General features: G+C 39.5%; 1 protein-coding gene across 4 annotated transcripts in view; it reads left to right on the top strand.

Annotated features, from left to right (window-relative positions):
- Positions 1–27137, top strand: part of cadm2a (cell adhesion molecule 2a) — a 381998-nt gene that overhangs the window by 318748 nt on the left and 36113 nt on the right. For all 4 annotated transcript variants that reach the window (XM_053476344.1, XM_053476345.1, XM_053476343.1 and 1 more), the window contains 2 exons: positions 14794–14946; positions 16946–17083. In XM_053476344.1, coding sequence (XP_053332319.1) covers positions 14794–14946; positions 16946–17083 — 291 coding nt within the window. The remainder of the gene's footprint in view (positions 1–14793; positions 14947–16945; positions 17084–27137) is intronic.

The following is a 27137-nucleotide window of genomic DNA, read 5'->3' as shown; positions in this document are numbered from 1 at the left end:
CACACCAGAGAGTCCTGGGCCTGGAGAGAGTTACTCATGCATCTAACCTAGATTCTCTGTCTGACCTCTTCTGACCATTACTCTGACCCAATTAAATCATCACTACAAGCCTTTTCTCTTTCCCTCTGTATCTTTTTCATGTCCATTTTTCTGTCTGTATCTACTTTTACATTTAGGCATTTGTCAGACATTCTTGTCCAGAGTCACTTACAAAAGTTTCTGTTATTGGATAGATACTTATACGTACTGCCTTAATAGGTTACTAACTAACAGCTAAGCCACTCTGCTCTGGACAGCGGTGTGGCTTAATGGTTGGCACTGTCATCCCGAATAAAATGTTTGATTCCCGCCTCGGGGTCTGTGTGCACGGAGTTTGCATGTTCTTCCTGTGCTTGGTGGGTTTTATCCAGGTACTTTTCAGATCAGATTACATTCAGATTAGGCTAATTAGCGTTCCCAAAATGCCCGTAATGTGTGAATGAGCGTATAAGTGCGTGTATATGTGTGTGTCCCCTGCGATGGATTGGCATCTGAACACATGGTGTACCCTGCCTCATGCCCTAAGGCTCCAGGCCCCCCTCGACGCTGTATACAGGATAAAGTGGTATAGATGATAAGTGAACGAGTGAGTAAATGTGTGTCTCTCTAAACAACTCTACTCACTTTTACTTGTGTCCATTTGTCTCTCTCTCTCTCTCTCTCAATTAATTATTTTTTTTGCAGGGAATTATAATCACTTTTATTCAATAATAAGTCTATACAACTGGATTTGCATATAATCATAAATATAAACATCACCTGTTGGCTTATATATTATCATGCCTCTTTAAGTTTATGGTGCATGTTCTCTGAAAACAAAAAAAAGCTTTCCATTTCCAGATGTTCGATAACGGATCGTTTTTCGTGTGAAATACCGGCCCTCACAGCGAAGCATGTGTGTGTATTAGATATATGTTTTTGTGCACTAAATGCATGAATTATTTATAGCTCGTGTGCGTCTCCCAGGCAGCGATTCAGTGTTAGTCGGTCTGTCGCTCCTGTTCTCTCTTTATCCGTCCTGCCGCACTCCCCTGTCTCTTTTTTGTTGTTCTCTGTATTGTGGCATTTATTAAAAAACAATTCCTCCTACACTAGGTTGGGCTGAGGCACTGTGAGTGGCAGGCCATTTCTCCATCACCAGTGTGTGAGAGTGGCCTAAAGTGTTCTGTTTACCAGAGCACAGTTCCACTCTACTCTGCACCACTCTTATCTCTTGTATCGTTAGTCCACAAAGGCTGTTACTGATTATAGAAATCCGAGGAAAGCTGACAATCATCTAGAGTTATATATTTATTATGAAAAAAAAAATAAAAATCAAATAACCTTACTGCCGCCCTTCACAGTACCTGCTGCCAGCACTATCTCTATATAATAAATCTGATACTGGTGTTTTGACAGAATTGCTTTACGCTTTGTTATTCATGGTTATTTTATGGTTTCCTTGAAATTCTCTGGAATCTGATAAGATTTTATTACAGGTTTGATTGAATCTAGGGGTTACCCCACCCTTACGCCTTAGTAAGCTCATGTACTTGATAAGTCAGCGCAGATTTATTAGAATATATTAAGCGATATTTCTTGCTGTTCCACTGTCCAAAGGTGAGCGGCACGAGACGAGGTCAGGCCGGCGTCCGAAAGTAATCACGGAGCAGTCTTGTGAATATGAAACTCCAGCAGCCAGCAGATTTATTATTCAGCTGTATCCATCTCGCTGTTCTGCTCGGTGCTGCGCTCTGAATCCTCCTCTCAAATCTATTAGTTAAGGCTTTGATGCATTTGAAATTTGCCGTGCCTGACTTGAGATGGAGATGATTCTTGAAAGTTTGGAAAATCTAAATTTGGTAACTACTCGCCCTTCGGGGAAAGGAAAGTTTACTTTCTGGGAGAATATCGTGTAAACACGTTTGATCAACTTCCTCGCAAATCAGATTTTCCAGCTCTCCGTAGGGCATGCCAGATATTACAGTATATAGCGGATAATATTAATTTTATCACCGTTTTTTAAAAAGGAGCTTATTTCACAATGGCAGAAAACACAGGCTTGTCATAAATCTCGCAGCATCCCGAGGACGTCCCCGCTTCACCGAAACCATAAAGCAGTGTGCAGCCTCGGTAAGGAACGTGGCCTGAGGCTAAGCCCGAGAAATGAAGACACCATTTTACAGTAGGTCCCAGCGCTTGTCATCAATCTGTGAAGGACAAAAAGTGAGGAAGGAACTTTACCTTCTCTTGTCTTTTTTCCATCGTATTTTTTATTATTATTTACAACTGTGCTCAGATTCGCGCTCACACAATAAAAATTTCAAACACATTAAAACTTAAAGTAATGATATTTTTAGAATTTGCATAGAGTGATGGAAAGGAGACTTCTCTTTCTGAAAGTCTGCCAGCAGGTTGGTGTTGGAGGAGGAAGCCCGGGTAGCGACAGCTCCTCATTACCTCCATCTCTTCCTGAGTCTCTCTCTCTCTCTCTCTCTTTCTCTCTCTCTCTCAGCTCCGTTCGAAGAACACACTCCTGAGAAATATCACTTTCTCTCCCCAAGCAAATACATTTCCTGGAAAGTAGTTGGGGCATTATTAAGAGAAAAAGTTTCATAGAATTCATAGCCGGCTTCCTCCACACCTGCATTTCATTTCTTTGCCTTGAAGATGAGCACTGGGGAGAACTTTTCTTAAAGCTATTGCCATACTGGGTCTCATTGGAGGTGCTTTATCACTGTGATCTAGCTTTATTTTTCATGAGATAACATTACGTTTGCTCACCATCCTAGATGGTTTCTCTTTTATTTGCTTTGCTTTCATTTTGTTTGACATTTTGTTTGCAACTCGTTTTTTTTTTTTTTTTTGGCCACAGTACATCTCTCAGGTGGCAGATAGAAAGGGTAATGAAAAATCGAGTGAAAAGTGGTGTGTATTCTTTTTGTTAATGCTTTGATAATATTCAGTGTTTGAAATCCTCTCTCAAGCAGGCAGAACACGAGTGAGCAAAGCTGTAATGATTTTGATTTAATATTGCCCATGAATATTCAACATCCTAGGAATTATGCCAAATAAAGGGCTGGTTTTATCTAAGTACCTGGGGCATGGGGGGTGTGTGTGTATGTGTGTGAGTAAAAAAAAAGAAAGTCAAGGAAGACATTTATAGAGCCAGCACTTTTTTTCCTTTTTTTTGTGCATGCATATTCATTTGATATAAAGAAGCAGCTAAACACATCATATCCCAGCATCAAACACTGCCAACACAGCAGTGCTGCTCATGGAGCAAAAGGACGTGGAAATGTTTTTATTTAGGTTACTTTCTACCCTTGCCTTTGGACGTCTGCCTGCAAAAGCACACTGGGTTAAGAGCCAGTTTAACAAACAAAGTGATAAATGCTTTTCTTGCACAATGAATGTCAGAGTTGTTGGTCAGCTAAATCCCACAGCAAAATGCATGTTTGTGAGATTTGTGGCAGGATACTATATGTACAGTATAAAACCTTTTTGTTTTAACTAGGTCAAAAGAAAAGGGATAAACAGATGGACATAGGATACAGATGGGGAAAACATTGGCATAGGATCCATGAAGAGAATTTTAGAGATTTTTCAAAAATGCAAAAATAAATGCAAGCTGAATGAAAGAGCATTGCAGGACTTGAGGCGAGATGTTATGAATGCACGAACTTAAGTTCCGTTACTTCTTTCCCTTGAAAAGGTGAGAAATGCAGTATTACAGAATAAAAAAAAAATGCACACTTCATAAAGCAATTTATACCACCTTCCAAAAGTCAACATAAATCAAGTGGTTTAAGAATTTAAAAGGTTGTTAACGTTTAAACCAGGATGGCTTTTTATGAAAATATTGACACCATATAGCAATTTAGCACCATGTGCAATTTTGTGGCCATGGATTCTACAACACACTCACTCTCACTCATCGCTCATACCGCTTTATCCTGTATTCAGGGTCATGAGGGGGCTGGAGACTATCCCAGGAGACATGGGGCATGAGGCGGGGTACACCCTGGACAGGGTGCCAATCCACCGCAGGGCATACAGACATACACACACTACAGGCAAATTGGAAATGTGTCAGATTGCCTAATCTGCATGTCTTTGGACTTTCTGGAGTAGCCGGAGGAAACCCACCAAGCACAGGGAGAAAATGCAAACTCTACACACACAGGGACGGGAATCGAGTCTGGCCGGGAATCGAACCCGGACTATACCGTTTTATGCTGTATTCAGGATCTCAGGGGGCCTGGAGCCAATCGGCAGAAGGCAGGGTACATCCTGGACAGGGTGCCACTTCACTGCACACACTATGAGTAATTTTGGGAACACCAATTGGCCTAATCTGCATGTCTTTGGACGGTGGGATGAAACCGGAGTACCTGGAGAAAACCCACCAAGCACGGGGAGAACATGCAAACTCCATGTACACATAGACAGAAATCGAACTTGGCCAGGAATCAAACCCGGACCCTGGAGGTGCAAGGCCACAGTGCTAACCACATCACCACCATGCCACCATTATATGACATAATGTAAAATTAAATGTTAATATTAATAAAATGCAGGGCATGGTCTTTTTCTTTTTCAAAACTTCACAAAGGTCATCCAGCTAAAAGCATGTTCAGTGTCACAATGGCTTTGTGTGTCCTTATGCATCATTCCAAGTAAAGTGGAAGTACACCACTGGCACCAAAACCTATACACAGATCTGCCATAACATTAAAACCACTGACAGGTTGGGTGCCAAAGTGCCACCTGCCAAAGGGTGGGATATATTTGGCAGCAAGTGAACAGTCAGTTTCCGAAAATGATGTGTTAGAAGCAGAAAATCTGGCAAGTGTAAGACTCGTGCCGACTTTGAGCTAAATTTTGATGGCTTAGCAGCTGGATCAGAGCATCTACAAAATGGCAATCATCCTGTTGTAATGTTCCAAGGAAGGACACCTGGTGAATTAATGACAAGGTATTGGGTACTCAAGGCTCATTGATGCAGGTTAGGATGTTGGTCCAATCAACCAGAAGAGCCATTGCACCCAAAAATGCTGGATATGTTCATGCTGGATGTGATAAAAATGACATCACAGAATATGCTTGCTGTGATTGGTTTGATTGTCCATGCTGATTCTTGTCTTTAGCTGTACGCACCTACAATAGAAACATGAGCATCAGAACTGGACTGTAACTGTCGCAGTGGAAGGAGGTGACCAGGTCTAACGAATCACGTTTTCTATTATATCATGTGGACGCCTGGGTGCCCGTGCATCACCCATTTGGGGAAGAGGATGCACTATGGGAGGAAGAAGACCCAGAGGACACATACTGTAACACTTACATATTTATTGTTCCAGACCAGTTACATCCAGCACGATTGTGTGTCCTGCCGCACCACACAAATTGTTTAGGAATGATTTGAAAAAATGGACCATGAAAAAGAGGTCAAGGTGGTGACTTGCCCTCCAAATTCCTAAATCTGACTGAGCATTTGCAGGATGTTATGGACAAACAAGTCTAAGCCATAGATGCCGCATCTCACAACTGCCAGGATTGAAAGGATCTACTGCTGACATTTTGCTGCCAGATACCACAGCACACCTTCAGAGGTCTTGGGGAATCCATGCCTGTACAGTTCAGAGCTGTTTTGCGAGCACAAGGGTGACCTGCACTACTGTATATTAGGCAGGTGGTTTTAATGTTGGCACCACAGTGGCTTAGTGGGTAGTGCTGTCGCCTTGCACCTTCAGGGGCCGGGTTCGATTTATGCCTTAGGGTCTGTGCATGGAGTTTGCATGCTCTCCCCGTACTTGGTGGGCTTACTCCTGACTCCTACCAAAGATATGCAGAATAGGCCTATTTGCGTTTCAAAATTGACCGTAGTGTTTGTATGCACATATAAATATTGACCGAAGGTCTCGCAAAATAAAATGGGCAATGAATGCAACGGTAATCACAATGGCCTCCACAGTCCCTAGTTGGACTACAGAGATTGAACTGATTTGTCTATTTGGTCTATTCTGTAAATCTTGGCCTACTAGATTTACAGTATGGATCTACATATGGGTTTTAATATTATGACAAATTAATGTATATCTGTAACGGTATGATAATCCTTTATTTATAAAGTAGGCACAGTCAGATATTAGCAATAATAAATATTAGTAAATGAGCAATTACGATATACTGTACTGTAATAAAATTCTCTCTCTCTCTCTCTCTGATTCTCTGTAACAAGCACCGCAATACTGCTTTAATCGATCTGATAACCGAGATATCTATTAAGTGACTAATAGGCAGGTATTGTATATGTTGTTGATAAGTGGGCAATAGGATGATTCGTGTCTCAGGTGGGAAGAAGCAGAACGGCACAATATTTTTTATCGCAATGCCCAAAATAATGGAAAATTTAAATCTGGTGAATTCTTTTATTTTGAGAGAATTATGAATTCTTTATTTTGTAAATTTTTCATCCAGCCAAGGTTGGGGTAACTGAAACTGGAACCAGTAATAAGGAAGGATAATTAGTCAAATCCTTCCTTAAGTTCTTAAGTTGCCAAAAGGGTCAAATTCAGTTAATTATTCTTCAATAATTCTAATTTAATGTTCAGTAATTACCATTAGTTAAATACATCCTGGAGAAATCATTCACTTACTCACTCATCATCTATACCGCTTTATGCTGTATTCAGGATCACAGGGGGCCGGTTGCCAATCGGCACAAGGCAGGGTACATCCTGGACAGGGTGCCACTTCACTGCACACACTATGGGTAATTTTGGGAACACTAATTTTTTGGGCCTAATCTGCATGTCTTTGGACGGTGGGATGAAACCGGAGTACCTGGAGGAAACCCACCAAGCATGGGGAGAACATGCAAACTCCATGCACACATACTGTAGACAGGAATCGAACCCGGACCCTGGACGTGCAAGGCGACAGTGCTAACCACTACACCACCATGCCGCCATTTGGAGAAGCCAGGGAAATGTTAATATGTTCAGGCTGCATGTTAATCTTTACATAACCACAAAATAATATTTAAGGCCAATAATATTTCAATCAAGTCACTAATACAGTAGGAGAAACTTAACTTGCATCCAAAAATATTAATTTATGGCTTCATTATATTATAATGACAACCATGTCACATCAGCAGCTCTGTAGTGATGTTGATGTGACATGTCTGTTGTGTGCTTTTCAGTGTTTTAAGTTAAGTTGAAATAAATCTTGTCACTGAATGCACAATGTGTGAGATGACTTGTAGAAGGGCAGGCAGTAACAGAAATTGTGTCATGGACATAACGGTGGAAACTGAGTCAGATAAACCTGAGGCTGCTATTAGGAATCAAATAGATCAGTATAAGAAAAGGGCCATGAAAAGGTCTCAGAGTCGAACCAGAAGCAAACAGATTTAGGTTATAGTCATAGTGACCAAATACATAATTAAAACGTGTTATATCTTCAATCACACTAGGCTTGTGACCTTAAAGTCCTCGAACATGCTGATTAACAAGCGATAAACAGTAGGATTTGCCCAATTAGTTTTGCATAAAAATCTAGGTCAATATACGGGAAATATGTTAGCGATAAGTAAATTATATACAGTACAGTATGTAGATATAAAAAAGCAATCTAACATGCTTGGGTTTGACATACAGTACAGTGAAATATTTTCTTTCTTTAATACAGTGTGTAACTTATGGACTTAAAATAACGGCAGTCTTTTGTCAAGGGCTAGTTGTAACATTGCTGTCACTATGGTTACTACGTGAGAGATGCAGGCGAATTTTCTCCTGTTGTAGAAAAATCTGTGGCAGTTCTGACCTTTCATATGGGGAAGTAGAGAAGACAGATGGAGTGTACAGAAATTTGCAGTCTGCTGTGTGAAAACACATTTTATGGCATTTAAATTGTCCAATTTAATCACCGTAGCAATAGCTTCGATTCCTGATACCGTCGTCAGCCGGCTGAAGCCTGTTTCATATATGCATACACGCCCACACACAGACAGGCTTCTCTGTGTTTCTGAGCTCTGCTTGACCTCATACTCAGTAAAAAGAACTTCACCTGTGCAGCTTCAGGCACTGTAATCTAAAATCAGTAGTTTTAAAATGGTTCTGCTTATGTAAGGAGTCCTATTAGTGTCCTTCACCGGCTGGAGTGGCCGTCCTGCAGGACTCGGCGTCAGCCGTCGGGACAGAAAGACAGAATATCTTGTCTATTGTGAAATTTTAATGGGCCAATTTTCTGTCAAGTCCGTACCCACAAACCAGAATGATCCAGGCAGTATTTTTTTTTTTATTTGTTGTTGTTTGTGCTCTAAATCCCTGCTTGAAAGCCTGAAACAAAGCCAGCGCTTTGAATAACACACAAGTCCCACTGGTGACACACCATCACCTCAGCCAATGGTGCAAGAAATTCCTCCACCAGCTCCACTCAGTCCTGCGAGGTATCAGCCGCAACACCTGCCATCTCTCCAGACTCTGTGTGTGCGTGCATGTGCGTATGTGTGTGTGTGCATATATCTATGTGTGAGTGTGTGGGTGATTTTTCTTTTAAATTTGGGACGCATCTTTCGATGTGCGAGACACATGGGAGCTGGTGGTCAGTGTGTTTAACAGCGTTACCATTCAATCACTTGGCAGACGCGTTCGCCTGGGGAGACCCGTCCAAGGATGAGAGATGCCTCGGCGATGTGTGCAACAGAACGGCTCGCCACACTCGGAATACAAATCGCGGCTAAATGATGATCCGTGCTAATTCAGCAATGCTAAAGTAATTTACAGCAACAATAATAGCCTCCATTGCCGTAGCCCTGAGGGTGATTGATTGAATTTAAGCCATCAGAGGGTCATTTTTGTAAAAGTGTGCTGGCACAGATTGAGGCTGCAAGGTCACGCAGCGACCACGGCGTTAAATAAATCCTGTTTCTGTAATGCAGCAGCAGCAGCAGCAGCAGCGCTCCTCGCACGTAAGGTAAGTGTGGCCCACCGAGAAACGTGTCAGACAGAGACAGCAGTTGTACAAACGCCATTTCATACAGCGCCTCCCCGTCTCTCCCTCCCCGCTTCCTTATTCATATAGCTGTCTGCTGGGGTAAAAAAAAAAGACAGGAGGGTGCTACTTTCCAACACACAGGGTGGGGGGTGTATAGTTGAAGCGCAGGGGGTAATATTTGGCTGTTTTGACTGGCAGCCTTGTAAAATGAGAAGCTCAGATGCGTTTTCCTGTAGATGCCGAGATGTCAGTTAGTGTTGGTTATACTGTGACATGAAGGCTTAATGAAAAAATCTTATGGAATATAAGGCCAGCTTGGAGCATTTAATGTAGAGTTGCAGGATTGTTAGGGCAACATCAAGGTCTGGGAAAATCACTAAGATAGTTCTTTCTCTTGCATTACATTCTCTAAAATAAATGGAATTCATCTGCCAAGGTTCAGTTGCATTTAATCATGCAGTATTATAAATTCTGCATCCTGGCGTGTATTTGTACATTTTTATATGCTGTTATCTAACCCTAAAGGGAACAGTTTGTCATTTTACAAGTACTCTATTGCCATCCACATCCACTATATTGCAATTTTAAACATTGACAGGTCTTTCCCTGCATTTCAACCAATCCCGCCTATTTCATTTAAATTCCAAATCCTTCATGGGCTGACTCTTAGGGAAAATGGGCAGACTAGTTCTGTATAAGCTGGGGAGAAACAGGCCAGAATCCTGTTGGGAAGGAACTGACAGAAAAACAAATAACGGATCTGTGTGAGGGGAGTTTGCATGTTCTACCCATGCTTATTGGGTTCCCTCTGAGTATTCCAACTTCCACCCAGAGTCCATATAAATGCAGAGTAGGCTTACTGGCATTCCCAAATTGCCCGTAGTGTGTGCGTGTGTGCCGTTCGGATGGATTGGCACCCTGTCCAGGGTATACCCTGCCTCCTGCACAAGGTCTCCGAGGACGACGGGCTCCAGGTCTCTTGCAAACTCTTTACAGGATATGCGGTAAATAAAATGACAGAATAAAGACAAATGTCAGGCAAGACACATGTTTTGTATTCGGTAAACCTTACGAGATGTTAACTAGCCTTTGAATTTAGTATGGTGCCTAGCTAGCCCTAAACATCTGCTAAATGAAATAAATTTTGACTGCTGCAGGTAGGTTTAATGTCTGGTGAATATAATATGAAACAGTTTTGTCTTTTAAATAAAACCTGCTCCAGCTCATATCTGCTCATGTGAAATCCTAGCACATTTTGGATTAGAATGCTAAGCATTTTTGTTAACCTCAGGCCACTGTTTCCTCAATGACCCTGGTTTATCTCTGTCTATACTGGCTAGTTCTGTTTTCTTTCTACATGCCCTGGATAGCTAATGTATGGTGTGTGTGTGTGTGTGTCCTCCTGCATGCTGGCTGCAGCTGAGTCATCCAGCTGGACACTACACCCATATTGGTTGTGCCTGAGCGATCAATGTATTCCCGATTCATTAACGTGTCAAGAAAAATGCTCGTAAGGCCCAAGCACAGCACATTTTTCATGGGCCATTATCAGCACTGTATTACTTGATCAATCGCAGCACTATTTATGCATGATTTATGACTGTGGCTACTCACTGGTGAATGGATTCAAGGAGCAAATTTTCCATAATGAACACCATTTGTTAATGAGGGAGAAAAATGGGTGTGACTTTTATGATTATGGCTTGTCAGATTTCACACCATTTCCCTATCATTAACATCGGCGAAGACAAAACTCATCCTATAGCACTGCTGTGGCAATAGAGAGTAGGATAATATAGTGTAGTGCCACTACTTCACCGCATCAACTGAATAGATACAGTATCATGACCCTAGAGAAATGTATTTTATCCCTAAATCCTAAGAGTCCAGTGGTGCTCTGATCTTTCCATGTGATAGATCAGTCTGGTTATCAGTATGCCACAGATTGAGCTTTGAGAATCAACAGCCTTCTGTTGTTTTGTGAATCCATGTTTAGTTGAAACATCTGCCTTTCCTTTACTAAATGGACATTGGCTTTGATGAAGCTCTATGATTGAGGTGGGGGGGTGGGGGTGGGGGGGCAGCTGTTTAAGCTGTATGATGGTATTAGTTATCACGAGCATGTGAAGTCTTCTTCCAGTTCTTCTGTTCTTGTAATTCTGATCCAACCACCTTCACAGGCAATTAGAGGAGCTCCGTTAATTATCAGCTTTGTTGCAACGAGACGGGCACTTTAAAAAATCCACAGGAAACGTCATCAAAGGAAGAGATCCACAGGAGAGTGATTTAACGCCACTTTTCTGGCAGCTTAAGATTTAATGTCTTTCTAATCAAAAGGGATCAGTGTTTTTCATCCCTGATATTCAGAGCTTTTATTGAGTCTTTATTAAGTCTTTTGTGGGTGAACGTCTGCGTGTGTATGTACATGCACGAGTCTTGTTTTGATGTGCTTCATGCATATTGCAAGATCAGTGCAGCCAACATCATTGGATTAAGGAACTGTTTCCCATGGGTGCACATGACACTGATACGGAATAAATGATTCTGTCAGGGTACTCGAGTCTCAGAGCCACCATGCCAGCCATATGAATATAAACACGCAATCAGCGTGCAAGGGATTGTCTTGGAGAATAAAACAGACTTAATTTGCAGGCTAAATATTTTTAAACACCCTACTGTAAGTAAATACAAAAAGATCTCATTTTGGGACATCATTTCTTTTGAAAGTACAGTCTATATTTATTAATAGAATTCTACTGTAGGAGTGTATTGTAATTTTTTTGGGTTTTTTTGTGGGAAAAGTCTGGGCTTGATGCCAGATTTCGTATGTGATGGACTGTCTTGCCCTGTCCAATAATAAAACTTTCATTGAGTTTTCAGATTCGTAAAAAAAAAAACATGAAAAATTGGTGAAAGATTGTTTTGCTCCATCCTATTAGCCGATGTAGGTATCAGGGTTGGGCAGTACACTTGAGTGTATCCCTACTGGTTAAATGTGTCATCAATTTTGACTAAGACAAAATTGAACAGTATCACCATCAAAACACCCTCACACCATCACACCTCAGATGGCTTCTTTGTCTCAAATCAACCACGAATGCCTGACTCATGCAGTATCATCCAAACGGTGGATGAATCTGAAACAGTCGGCTCTAATCTGAGGTGCTGCAAATCAGTAGTTTCTAAAACTGGCCAATCTATAATAAACTTATCCTCTGCAGCAGAGGTAGCTCTTGGACTTCTGGGATGGTCTTCATGAGACCCAGTTTCATCATAGCGTTTAATGGTTTTGGTTACTGCACTTGGGGGAACGTTAACGTTCTTGAGATGTTTCTGATTGACTGACTTTCATTATTTGGTGCTAATAACGCCAAGGTCACGGGTTCGATCCCCGTACGGGCCATTGCCACTTTCATTTGATGGACTTTTATGGACTGTCTTTTTACTTTATTTAACTGAGCATTTCTTAGCATAATTCCATACATATTGTTGCTCAAATATGAATTTGTACAGTAGTTGTGGTAACACTAATAGGACTATTGACTCTGTACCCACCCTTCCTCTGCACACAGCAACTGGTGTTATAAAGTGCAAAAGACATTTATATAAGTTATAAAGACATTCCAATGAAAAATAATGTTTTATATTGAATAAGACAGTTTGTATTTATGATAGCAAACAGATAATGAACAGATCATTCCAAAACCACACAACTGAATGTCCTAATCACAAAATAATGAGTCTATAATGTTTTGCTGATTACCACTTAAATTAAATGAAAGGATTTAAGAAGACTCCCTGCAGCGTGTAGATATGCGTGTTCTACATTTCAAATACATCTCAAGATTCTTCTTATTTTGTGAACCTTTTTCCTATAATATCATACATATGCAGTCATAGTGTATTATCGTCATGTCCCTTAATACAACATGATCCGGTTTTGTAGTAAATAATAAGGAAAAGGGTGGGCCAGAGTTCGGTAGTAAAAGTTCTCCGTCAATAGTGGAAGAGAAAAAAAAATCTATGGAGGCAGTAATTTTCAGGCTGATACTGGATGTTAATGAGGCCTGAAATGTCTTAGAGAATTTGATCTAGAGCAGAAGGTGGTGATGAGTGACCTTGGATCTACTGATTAAATTATATTGCCACAAGGTCAATATTTCTCACAGTGTGTTTCTGCTATTCTGCAGGCTCAGTTGTTAAATTACAGACGAGTGGATGAAAGACAGTCCTGTCATTTCCTGTTCTCCAGCATTAACCTTTTACCTTATCGTAAGAGATATTGATGGTAGCAACTGAAAGCTGTCAAACCTATGACATTGTCAAACCTTGGCATATGTCAAAAATAAAGTTTTACTTTGTTTTAGAGTAGATTGATAGAAGACAGGCATATTAAAAAAAAAAAAAAAACAGAAAGACCAAAAAAAAAAAACATTAAAGAAGCCGAATATTGAACTGTCAGTACTTTTTAAATAGGTAGCTACAAAAGGCAGTGATACATTTATTGGTCTATATTGTAAATCTGTGTCATTTTATTGATTGGAATGATGCTTGAATTTAATCAGAGAGTGATCTATATTTCATTTTCTCTTTGATCGAAATGATTCAAGTAGTATGTAGCAGTATTGATTTTTATTGTTCACACTGTATGCACCTGCAGGATTTAGAGTTCTCTTTCTGCATAAAATCATTGTCAGATAATTGTTTAAAAAGGTGCATGACGGGACTTTTTTTTTTTTTTTGCAATTCAGTGTCTATGTTTTGTATGCATGTTATAGTTAAATAGAAATAAATGAGGACAATACAGGACAAAAAGTACAGTACATTAGTCATTAGCATGGTGGCCTGGTTGTTAGCACTGTGGCCTCCTATGTCCAGAGCCAAGGGTTCGAGTCTGTGTGTGGAGTTTGCATGTTCTTCCGTGTGCTTGATGGGTTTCCTCCGAGTGCTCCGGTTCCCTCCCAAAGTGCAGAGACATGTAAATTAGCCAAGTTGTCATTTCCAAATCGCCTGTAGTGTGTAAGTGTGTGCGTGCATGCTTGTGCCTTTCAATGTATTGGTACCCTGTCCAGGGTGTACCCCGCCTAGTGTCCCTTGGGATAGGCTCCAGGTCTCCAGAGACCCATAACAAGATAACAGTATAGATAATGATTGACTACAGCACACTTTTTGGCCTCTAAATGATCAAAACAATCTTGTAAGTTATGTAATACCTAATCAGAAAGAAGACGAAGGAAACAGCCACTTGGCCTTTTTTTTTTTTTCAGATTTCTGCTCTTAACTGACAGGAGTGGAGCCCAAAGTGGTCTTCTTTTTAAACACAACAGTAGTAAAAACTGGTTATTTTCGAGTCGTCATAGCCTTCCTGTCCTCTCAACCCATCTGACTCTGATTTCTGTTATCAAGAAGACACAGAACTGCTGCTCACAGAATGGATTTTTGTTTTTCTCACCATTCTGTGTGTGTGCAGGAGATCAGCAGTCTCTGAAATACCTAAACCAGCCTGTGTGGCACCAGCGTCTATGCCACAGTCAAAGTCACTGAGATAACATTTTATTACATATTCTGATGCTCCGTTGCATAAGTAGCAGGTGTTCGGGTGTTCCTGTTAAAGTGGATAATTTATACGGAATCAATTCTTGGTTGCCGAAGCACATGAGGTTTCTTTTTTTTTTTTTCCTTTCCACACTCTTTGTGGCACTATTGGCTGTTGTGTTGTGTTTTGTTGTAAGCAGATCTCTCACCTGTGCTGTTGTATCTCACCCACAGCTCTGAGAGACAACCGGATTGATCTGATCCGAGCCTCATGGCAGGAGCTCACCATCAGTATCCGCGAGGTTACGCTCGGAGATGAAGGACTATACACTTGCTCTCTCTTCACCATGCCTGTCAAAACAGCCAAGGCCTATCTGACTGTACTGGGTAAGAACTACAGGCAGTTCACACAAATCCTAACATTCTGCTTATCCCTAAGGTGAAGCCGTCACTTAATATCGAAACTCCTGCTGAATCTTTTTACTATTTTTATATGCAACCAAGAATTTTCATTCCGCACCTTAGGGGAAAGCAATATTGCTTTATTGTTGCAGAATTTTTCGGTTCCTTTTAATGAGTTCAGGAAATTCTGAAAAGCTTGACAGGAAACCAATATCACCACACAAGAATCATGTAAAATTAGGCTCTTTGAGCCGATAGATAATTAGATTTCAACCTCATAAAGTGGTAGGGATATAACAGATATAACGTTGTTGAGGACCCCAGTTTAATGAGGCAAATACAAGCCGTCGGAGGCTATCGCAGAAAACTGGTCGGAAGACAGTTTAATTAGTCTTTTCTATTAGGCTTCTATTCTTTTCTTTAAAAAGAAAAAAAAAACTTCGACAGTTGAAAATCAAACAAATGCCATTACACTGTTACTATGTGGCATTCTGGGTAATGTCAACACTGCCGGCCCACAAATATTGCTTCAATCCTAATTAGGTGCCCAATCACTTCTTATAATTTTAATTATGTACTGCATGTCATTAAAATCATTATGTGAATTACAGTTAATGTGTGCATGTGTGTGAGAGCAAGAAAAAACCCACACAATATTATAGATTACCCATTGTGAATCAGGGTGTAATTAATTAACTGTCCATGTTTAATGTCGTAAGAAATATATGCAATTTATACGTTTATAATCATCAGCTTTTTCAATTCATAAGGCTCATTTTAAAACAGTTTTTCAAACGATGATTAAAGCTACTGACATTATAAAACAAGACTTAGGAACATCAATTACCAGTGATTATTTCACCACTTCAGTTAATCAAATGTATCAAATGCTTGAATTTATGATCCCTAACTTGACTTGTTTCGTGGTTTCTTTACAGTTCAATAAAAGTTGTGAAAATATGCCATTAAAAAGAACTGAAACCAAAGACTATTGAAACAGATCAAGGTTACATATCCTATTTAGTGCAAACTGCCCAAACAAAAAAAAAAGAAAAAACATTTCAATATTAGTCCTGCTTGATAAAGTGTTCACTAACTGGCAAACCTTCTAAATGATGAAGATATTGTATATCATGCATGTTTTAGGTGTTCAAAAGAATGAAAATTCATTCTGTCTCTCCCTTGGAGGAACTACTCACACTACAACAAGCCTAACATCAGGACTCTTCTTCAATTAAAAACTTTGCAGTATCTCCTTACCCTCTATATTTCTTAAGTAAGGTTTAAAAAATATATTTTTGTTTCTGTTCCTTTTAATAATTACCCTTAAATTATCACCAAAAAACAAAGACCTCTTACATGCTTTATGTAGTATATGTTTGCTTTATGTATAAGTTTGCTTATAAGTATGATCTTTAAAATGTTCGAAATACAAAATGTGGAATTTTCTAATCAATATTGTTCATATGAAAAAAATCTAAAAACTCTTTAAAAAATTAAAATAGAGAACAGTTTTTCTTGCAAAAACACATCTGTGGTGAAGTAAAAGAATGATAAGTTTAATGAAATCCATCTATGTCACAACCTCCATTTTATCAAAGATAAAGTTTTACTCTGAAATGCTATTACAATATGATCAAATACCAACTATGAAAAAAAAGGTGCGAATTTAAATTAACCTCAGTGGAGGACAATGCCCCAGGCTAAACTGTTGGATTTAAGCATGTGATTGTAGAATACTGATAAAATATTTCAAATGTGTTCATGTTCAACTGCAGCAGCTTTAGAAATAGCTACTTTAATACAATTTGTCTGGGGGCCTTTTTCCCCAAATGTCATAGCCTTCAGGCAGCTTTTTCACAGACCACATTGAATAGAGACTCATGGTCCTGTTATCCATGTTTGGGCACATAATACCACTTTTCCACTTTCAGGCTAGTTTCGGCTTAGTTTTGGATTACTTTTTCTGTGCGTGTTTCTGTAGGAGTACCAGAGAAGCCAGAGATCAATGGTTTTACTAAGCCGGCCATGGAAGGAGACCAGATCACCCTGACATGTGTGACTTCAGGCAGCAAGCCAGCCGCAGACATCAGGTGGTTCAGGAACGAGAAGGAGATCAAAGGTAGAGCCCAATTTGTGTTCCACCATGATATCAGTCGAGTATAAATCATGTAGTAAATGGATCTCACCATGCAGCCATGTTTTGTTTAATTAGCTCTTGTATCTTTATATTTAAAACAGCAGTAAACACCAACCAGCCATAACATCATCACAACATACTGCATACAGCAAGCTCATCTGTGCGTGTCGAGTGCAAATAAGAGTGAAAATAAGTCAAAGCTACCCACAATAGAAAGGCACCAGAACACCCAATGCAACACAACCCACTGCACATGCTGTGCTGACAAGCAAATTAAATATCAAGGTCACTGACCTACAGTTCTAAAATAGATTATAACTTAATATACAGTACACAAGCTTTGCTAATTTTAGACCGAACATGTAAGTTTAAATTCATACTAAGAGCTTAATCTGATGTTTTAACAATAAGCAGATTATTTTTTCTCGAAATTCAGTTATAGCTATTTTTAAAAATCGGTACACAAATCCAGACATGGATTTAGAACCATAATCAGTTAGTAACCAGTATTACGGTGCAAAGTATTAAAAGAATACTCCCTAAGATGATCCATGAGGTAGAGATCTTGTGTGTCACCAGACTCAACCCCTCCTAGCACATGATTGTTTTTAAGATTACAGGTACAATTACAGGGGAGGTTATACAAAACAAGTAAAGGTGAAACCCCAAAGTGTAAATCTGTAAGGAAACTTATGTGGGTCCAACCATGACAACAGAACGGTAGTCACGGATGGAGAAAGTTCTGAGACGAATCAGAGTGTCAGGATGAATGCTGAATCACTTGTCAGCTCGCGCCCACACAGCAAACACACGTACAGTAAGTTATAGACATATATACAGTGCTGTGGCTCAAAGTAATAAGATCATATATTCCATATATTATAGTTTCTCCCTGTGCATAAAATACAGTAGGTGATTTTAATAATTAGTTCTAGCCTATCTGATTCTATGATTGTGCTAATTACCTGAAAAACTAGTGATAAACTGGTTGACAGTGAGAGTCAGCATTTGGAGCCATGTCTTGGGTCACCTAAACCCAATCGAAAACTGTTGGACAATGTGGAAGAAGGTTATAGCAGTGAAGAAACCGTCCTCTGTCCATGATCTTCACCAGTGTTTTACATTTTTTAACAAATAACCCAATATATATATATATATATATATAGCACAATTATTAAAATCTGACATAACGTTTTACTGAGACCCTACATGGGCACCATGTCTTTCCAGAAGTAAAAAATGACAGCGTGAGTGATTTTCTTACCTTTGTGCCTTTCTGAGTCTTTTTCTCATGCTGCATTTTTTAATTTGCAGTAGCCCTGCATGTTTACCTGCATTTTTCTTTTTTTGCAAGACATTTATAAAGTTCAGTCTTTCTGAGAAGTTTGTTGCGTTTCCAAGCAATGTACACATTTTGACCTTGCACATCTCGTGAAATACCGCCATCTAAACGGTGTTCATGCTTTCTTTAATCTAAATTACTGCGAAACTACAGAAAGAAAACTTTTTTTTCAGCACTAACTGACTCCTACCACTCCTCTGCTGTATTCTTGTTATTAATCTAAAAAAAAGATTGGCCTTTTTCGTTCCTCAAAACCACACACACACACACACACACACACACACGACTAATTCAAAACAAACAGTTCAGTTTTAGCATGAGCCCTACACATGCATAAGCCATGTTTAGTATAGTGTAGAAGCTAAACCCTACATGGATTCCTGACTATGGATGTATTACTTGCAATATATATTGCAGTCTTTTGCTCTTAGATAATTGCTTGGATCAATATAACAAATTCGATTTTTATGTGATTAATTGTCCAGAAGCTCTGTAATAATTATGAATCTTTTTGACACTGTATTGAAGTGACATTCTTCTTCAGATACACAGCACACCTGATTTCTGTCTGATATTTGGCATAAATGTCTCATTAATAATGATTAAAGCTAATTTCTTGTCAGTCATTTGTTAACCTTAGACAGTATAAATAGCATGGGCCATTCTGTGAGCATTTATGCATGCAGCGTATGTGCACATAAATGTTTTTGCCCAGTTGTCTTTCTGGTAATCGAGCAGGTAAAAGACAGCAGAATACCAGGAACGTGGCAGCACGTTGAGTGATCGACGCCCGTTTTTCTCTGCTATGCATTCCAAGCAGGAGGCATTGATTGCCTTTGTTTGAGCTCTGTGCAGTGCGCTAAAAATACAGCTGTTCTAATTTGCAACGAGACCGTTCTGCGTGCTGTGTGATTATTGCCTCTCTGCTGAGCGAGAAGTCAGAGGAAGCCAAGCCAAGCTGCCTGTTCATTTCCTTGTTAGGACTTTATGCTTGAGTAATGGTTTTGGGTTTGGTTGAATACTCTTTTTTATATATATTTTTTGCAGAACCCTCCCTGGTTGATTTTTTTTATGACTTTGTCGACACGATGAGGGTGTATTACATCAACCAGTATTACAAAAACCAGAAATTTAATATTTAGATTTGTTTTTGTTGATTTTTTACTTTAATTTGAGTTGTGTACTTAATTTTAAACATGTTTACAAACAAAGCCAGATGATATAAATAACCTACAAGGGAGAATTAATAAATGAATGAATGAATAATGTTTTTTGCCCATCCCATATTATTTGCTGTTGGCAAAAGGTTTGTTTTTGTTTGTTTGTTTGTTTTATACTGTACAGTGGAGACTCTACAAAGAGAACAATACAGTACCACCAATGCGCTTATGAATTAAACTCGTGTGCTTGGTGAGTCTAGTTTAAGGGAAAGTCACCTTGCAAGAGATGCACTTTAAAGGCAAATTGTAAGAATACAGTAAGGTACAGTAAGTATGGCCCAGATGTTGAAATATCTGGATAATGAATATAAATATTTTTGAAAGCAGAAAATTAGGTATTTACTGACGATACTCAATGGCTCTAGTATTGGACAGTTGGGGGGTAAATTATGTAAAAGTTGTTTTCTTTTTACTCTAATAGATTTCAAATAAAGAACGGATAACTTTTGTAGATATTTATTCATTTATACATATTTGCAGCAGGGTTTTTAGCAATCAGACATCTAAACCTCTTGAGATAACATAAAAAAATGAATCCCTAAATGACAGTTTTATCTACATCGATTTGAATTACACAGTAGTGTGATGTAATCCTAATCGTAAAAAAAAAAGAATTAAATAGTTAAATAGCTGATATTTATAGATAAGAATTTTCATTTTGCACTTGGATTAATTATTAAACTTTTATTGAATCCAGGTTGAAGCTTATACTTTTATTGATGCCACAAAAGACAGCAGTAATGTAACTTCCCACATTCACCAACATAGTCACATAAGCAGAACAGATGGGACGATTGTAGGTTAAGATAACATCTCACATGGGCATAACAAGGACATATTACTTAGATGAAATAGAATTAGATATGTACAGAGATAAAGAGCTATTCATTTAACTCTGATTAATATTCAAATATTTGAATAGGTTTTGGTTTCAAGTTTCAAGAAAATAGACAAAAATAAGATTCAGTAGAAGTATATTTATGAGAAAGTGCTGAATCTATAGATGGCAAAAAAAAATCAGCTGAAATCAGCTTATTTGTTTTTAATCCTTATTTTTATCCTGATGCTCTAATGCGCTCAGGATTGACTGAAAAAAAATGCTGATTAAAAACCAGCTCTGGTGAAGCAGAATTGAAATTCGTATTAAAGGGGATTGTTCGGGTTGTAATGAAGGTGTTGTCGATGCTAGGAGTGTATTTATAGTGTGGGATATCAAAGCAGGTGTTGCTCCTGCAGAACATCCTGTAAAATGCTTTCATGTGCATTTGTCTCACTGATTTCCTTATAATTGAAGGTAGGGCTGTCTTTAGGGGATTTGAAAGAAGTTCATATTTATGAGTGTGTAATTATTGCATGGTCATGGATATATATGGTTACCCCATTTATTATATATTTGCAGCTTGTCTTAAAGATCTATACATTAAAATAAACATATGTAACAAAACTTTTGCTGGTCTGAGAGACGCAGCAGGTCATTTGTGGCTTTTTCCTCTAAGTACAGTATTATACTTGGTGTTTGCAGAGGTCTTGAAGAATTGCTTTATTCTTTTTTTTAATGCTTATATTCTTTATTGATCGGTGACCAGCATATGCTAGATGTTTTTGATTATTGTGGGTTTCTTTTTTCCTCCATCATAAGTCACAGAAGAATCTCATTCCCAATGCACTTAAGACTAGTTTTATTTGCGGATTTATGAGCAGGTGGCTTGAATCAGATTCAGGATGGGATATGATGTGTAAATATGTGTTGCGCAGTGCTCAGCATTGTCAATCTAAAACTTCAGCTCAGGGGAAACATTACGCTCCCTGTGAAGATTGTGGTGGAAGTATTCATCATGAGCACATGCATATACAACAGATATAGATTCAATAACACAAGCAAAGCCCCGGCGTGCATAATGAGTTTGCATGAAATAAAAAGGGAGGGCAAGATGGAGATGGAAGGAGAAAGAAGGATAACTTTCTAAAGGAAAAAAAAACATATAAGAATGCTTATGTCTGATTAATCACTCACTCTCACTCATCATCTATACGGCTTTATTCCGTATTCAGGGTCGCGGGGGCATGGAGCCTATCCCAAGAGACTTGGGGCACGAGGCAGTGTACACCCTGGACGGGGTACCAATCCAATCCATCGCAGGGCACACACAAATTTACACACTACAGGTAATTCGGGAACACCAATTAGCCTAATCTGCATGTCTTTGGACTGTGGGAGGAAACTGGAGTACCCGGAGGAAACCCAACAGGCATAGGAAGAACATGCAAACTCCATGCACGCAGAGACGGGAAACGAACCCAGACCCTGGAGGTGCAAGGCGACAGCACTAACCACTACACCACCGTGCCGTCCTGTCTGATTAATATGAGAATTAATTAGTATACTGTATTAATCAAAGAAGCATCATTAAGTGGTGGATTCAATTGACTGCTTTGTGCTAGGAGTTTTTGCAGCTGTTGTTTGGTTTGGGATTAGGATTTGTGTGTGTGTGTGTGTGTGTCTGGACATTCACACACAGAAGAGGTGACAGTCTCTGTCATCACTGATTTCAGCACCTCTCCACTACACTCATGTTGTAATAAAGGCGTTTATTTTCGAGCCCTATTGAGGGAATAACAGTCACATGAAAGCAAAACACTGGCATTCTGGCTTCTATTAAATTTTTAGTCACTAGGTTGTAGGCCCTCTCTTTCTTTCCTTTTTTTTATTTTTTGGTTAAAACAGTTCCCCTGTGCCTCATATCTTGCCCAGCAATAAGTCTGTATTTTTCCCCACTCTAAGCAAATCTTTTGAGATCTCTGAGATCAAATATTGCAGAGTGCTACTGCAAAACATTTCTCACTTTCACATCCTCTTTCTCTGTGCGTGTTTGTGTCCATGCTGGCCATGGTGCTCACACACTAACTCGGAGTCGCGCCTGAACGATGAATAAAACATGGGCTGAGATCCTGCTTTCTATCACATGCCAGTAATGCACTCCTCCTCACATTCCTCTACACGGCACAAAACTTATATACACGGTAATCTTGAGGATACTGGAACTTATTTGCAACAAACACCATCTACAGATTGAATGTACCCTTGCTTTTTTTTCATGGTTGTCAGATGCATGGCCTTTTTTGCACCCTACCTCAGCATGGAGCAGATTAGTCAGTTGGAAAAAAAAATATTCCACAACTGAGCCACATAATTCTCTGTAAAGACTACAAACAGTATCAGGAAGCAAACACAGCAGGAAGTGTGCTAACTAATTTCACAGTCCCATAAGCAAGTCAGGTATGTAGGTCCGGATGCAAGTGCAGTTATGCAGGACTTTTTTAAAACTTTGCAAACAAATCAAACGTGAATCAAATTCAAGGTCAGACAACAGGGAATGGTCAGGTGATATACAAGCAATATGGACAAGGGCAAGCAAGAGCAGACAGAAACATGATTAAAACCAGAAAGACTATCAAAATGACAAGGCATGGCAAAAACTTTTCAGCATTTGAGGGTACGCATATGCTGCATGGTGTGTTTGGGTGCAGGGACATGACATCGGTACGACAGTGAACGTGATTGTGAGAGTGCCTTTGATTTCTTAGTATCTCTGTGAGCGCTGTTCTCAATAGGCCTCCTGTAGGTATGGGTCCTGGAAAACTTTGCGTGATGTTCATGAAACTATTTTCATGGAAGCATGTTGAGAAGGTTGTGAGCTGGACCCTGTGCTTATTTTCAGGGCTGTAGCCACTCCAGGTTTTTTTTTTTCACTTTTTTTTTTTTTTTTTGGCTAGTGGAAGGGGAATCTGAAAGGAGACCTGGCATGCCCGGCTTGAGCTGTAAGACATGAAGTAGCTCTTTGAAGTACTTTAAAAAGTCCTGCATATCTTTCTATGTGCCAGCATTCTGCACTCCTATTCTGCATGAGATCCTTAGTTGAAAGCCATACCTGATCGCCAGGCTCACACACTGATGTCTCCCTATGCCACAAGTCTGGAAAACTTTTGGTGTTTTAGACTATCTCCTAGAGGTCCTGCTGAGCCTTTTTCCATACCTGCTCACACATCTTCAACCAGCTGTCTGCACCAGGCGATACTATGCGGATGGAATTCTGTGCATATTCTGCAATCCAAAGGATGAATCCCAGTCTTACTGAATGTCGGTGCAGATTGTGTGAAAGAAAATGATTTTTGTGAAAGAATGAAAAAGTCAAATATTTTGGTACATTTTTCATTGGCGTAAAAAATTATAATTAAATATAAGGCTCACCATGACGCTGAGCTTTTTCACGAAACCTCTCCAGAACCTAAAGGTAAATTGGTGCACTGGGCACTAACTATGTTCTCTAGGGAAAAAAAAGAAAAAAAAGATGCTTAAACATGCATAGGATTCATACCTTAGAAGCATTCTTGATTTTTCATCAATTTTCAAAATTTTTATGGTCTCATGTTCCATGAAGAACTTGCTCCAATGCTCCAGTGTCACCATTCCTCCAGGGCTAGCTTTTCTGCTAAAGTTCTCAACTGTCACGATAATGATTTTGCTTGGCAGGTGACAATTTCCTGGCGATAAAAGGCATAGGATGGAGTTTAGTATTTTTTTCTGAGTCATTGTGACAATTCAGCCAACACACCCCAAAACACCCCTGATCCCTCACAGTAGTAGGATTCGACATGTGAGAGACATGACCCCTTTTTTTATGAAGAAAACCCCGCAGAGCTGGTGAGGTTAATGTAAGGGAGTATTTTTACACCCTGTTGAATTTTTTTTTTTTTTTACCAACTCATCCATGGCTTTAGTTCCTCAGGCAGAGGTGACAAATACAGTTGCGAAGAGGCAAGGCTTCCACCAGTCATGGGCTCAGTATGACAGGAGCCAACTAGCCATATATGTATTTGTTTTCGCTCCAAACTTATTGAAATTCACGGAGAATTTCCATAGTAACTTGACACTCAGGGGGTCTAAATCATGTTGACAGTGGTCACATGTAGACCTGTAATTGAGTTGACAGTGTGTGGACCAGTGGGATTTCCTGTTTCTTACAGATTATCTGAGGATAATGAATTTTTCGTCCTTGGGAAGCCTAGAACCACTGGGAATTCTGTGGTGTCTGTGGTGATGGGGGATATCTGCTCTTGATAGAAGGCACTGGCCTAAAGAATGACAGGCTCAGAGTAGTGAGTGACAGACCGCCTTGCTTTAGATCGGTTATCCAGTCCTTGCAATTTGAGGGGATGTTGTAGTTATCATAGTGGCAGCTGGAGTTCTCTGTCAGAGAGTGGTTGATTATAATTTTATTTTATACATATATAGTATAGCATCCACACAGTATATAATTTGGACTGGTACCACAAAACCTGGGTAAAACCGAATTAATTGTACCTTGCTGTGTTGGAGCAAGTCATGAGTGTACTTTGCACAGATGTCAACTATTTGGCTTGGGATTTGAGTCGTGCATCACACTATGCCTTTGGTGTTGTAGACTGCCACAGTAAAAATGCTGAAACCAGTGCAGAATGGCCCCTTGACACTTGAGCAGAGAATCAATGTGAAGGGTCATGTCAGTGAGTATCGGGGGTTAACCTTTACATTTAACTCTTGGTAGGAAGTGCCTGTGTGTGCTGGTTTGTTCCACTTTCACCAGTTGTGTTAGAGCAAGGCATGAGGGTACCTCTCTCAGATGTCAACTGTTTACTTGGAATGGGGTCTTGGATCGCACTTCACCCTTTGGTGTTGCAGACTTACACAGTAAAAGCACCATCTTTCCTGGTACTGTCTTTGTTGTCTTCTCATTCAGCTTTATCTGTCTCAATTGCACAGATTATGTTGTCAGTGTTTCTGAAAGCAGTGCAGAATCCAACCTCATGGCCCTTTGACACCTGAGCAGAGAATCAATGTGAAGGGTCATGTCAGTAAGTATCAGGAGTTAACCTTTACATTTAAACTTGGTAGGAAGTGTCTGAGTGCTGGTTCATTCCCCTTCCACCAGCTTACCTGCAGGATCTGAGCGCAAGTTCTGCAGCAACCCGGAGTCCTATTTTAAAGACAAAGAAGTGGCTCAACAATCTTTTTGTCCTTTGGAGAATGGTTCAAAACTCTTTGGAAAAGTTGCAGAAAGCCTAATGGAAGCAAAAGGTCCTGTGATCCTTTCAAATGCTTTGTCCATTAAACAAATTTATAAATTGTGCTATCTTAATGTACTCAGCAACTTCCTGCTGGATTGCTATAGAATGGCACTGGTTGCTGTGGGTGCTGGCTCTGGTGTGGGAGCTTGGAGCTGGGCCATGGAGAGGTGAGCAGTTCGATTTCAGTGGTGGACAGATTTCTGTCACTATCACTTGTCATCCAAAATGAGCTGCCATGTTACAGTGAAGTATTCTGTCAGATATGTGGGTCTGGATGGAAGTGCAGGTACAGTATATGCAGGTATATAGATTTTGATTAACTTTTTTAACAAATCAGACAGTCAAGGTCAAGAAACAGGCAATGGTGATCTATAGGCAACATACAGTAGAATAACAAACAGAGAAAAACAGAAACAGCATGAAAATCAGAAAGACTATCAAAATAACAAGCCTTGGTAATGCTTGCTATCAAATGATCCAGCCTGTACTTTGTGTTTGGTGAATTTGCTGCAAGTACTTATATACAGTCCTGTATGGTGTGGTTTTGTGCATGTGATCAGTAGTCAAGTGAACATGAGTGTGATGATGAGTGAGACATAATAGTTGTGTTCTGTTGCCCATAGTGGCCATGTTTGTGGGCCATAATGTACATTGGGAATTTAAAAAAGTATTAAGCTTATAAAAGTATAAAGCTTATTCCAGCAATAATATAACAATGCACAGCATACAATACAAAACAATCTTTAGAGCATGAGTGTGTATCATTTGCTCCATTAAGCCAAGTGGTGATGCTAGTCATAGTCATTAAAATTGTACTTCTGTATAACAAAGTGTTGCTCCAGTATAACAGTTAAGTCTCAGTATAATATAGTGATGCGCTGGTAAATTATAACACCATGATCTTTTGTTGTCGCACAATGATGCTCCACTTTAACACAGTGGTTCTCCACTATAGCAGTGATCATCCAGGCTAGCACAGTGATACTTCAGTATAACAGAATAATTCTCTGGTATAACATAGTATTGCTATCATTTTTATCTATGTAAATTTACAAGAAACCAACATAATACAATTAAGTCCAATCTAAATGGGTCTGAATACTTTAAGGATGGATGGAAGGTTCTTAGTCTAATTTTATGACTATTTAAATGAGTGGCACAAAAAATCCACAAAGGTCACATCCTACATGCATATCTTAATTTTAGCCAATATGGCACCTTGTTTTAGATTTTAAACTCCCTAGAGGTGTGGATTTCTCCAGATTGGGAGCTAATACAGGACATCCATGCGCACCCTTTTGAACACTAGATGAGAAATAGAACATGTTTTGAAATGCAGCCTATCTCAAAGACCTCATGTTCATGTGTT

Source organism: Clarias gariepinus, chromosome 17, assembly GCF_024256425.1.
Source record: "Clarias gariepinus isolate MV-2021 ecotype Netherlands chromosome 17, CGAR_prim_01v2, whole genome shotgun sequence".
Classification (NCBI taxonomy): domain Eukaryota; kingdom Metazoa; phylum Chordata; class Actinopteri; order Siluriformes; family Clariidae; genus Clarias; species Clarias gariepinus.
This window is presented reverse-complemented; position numbering and strand designations above follow the sequence as displayed.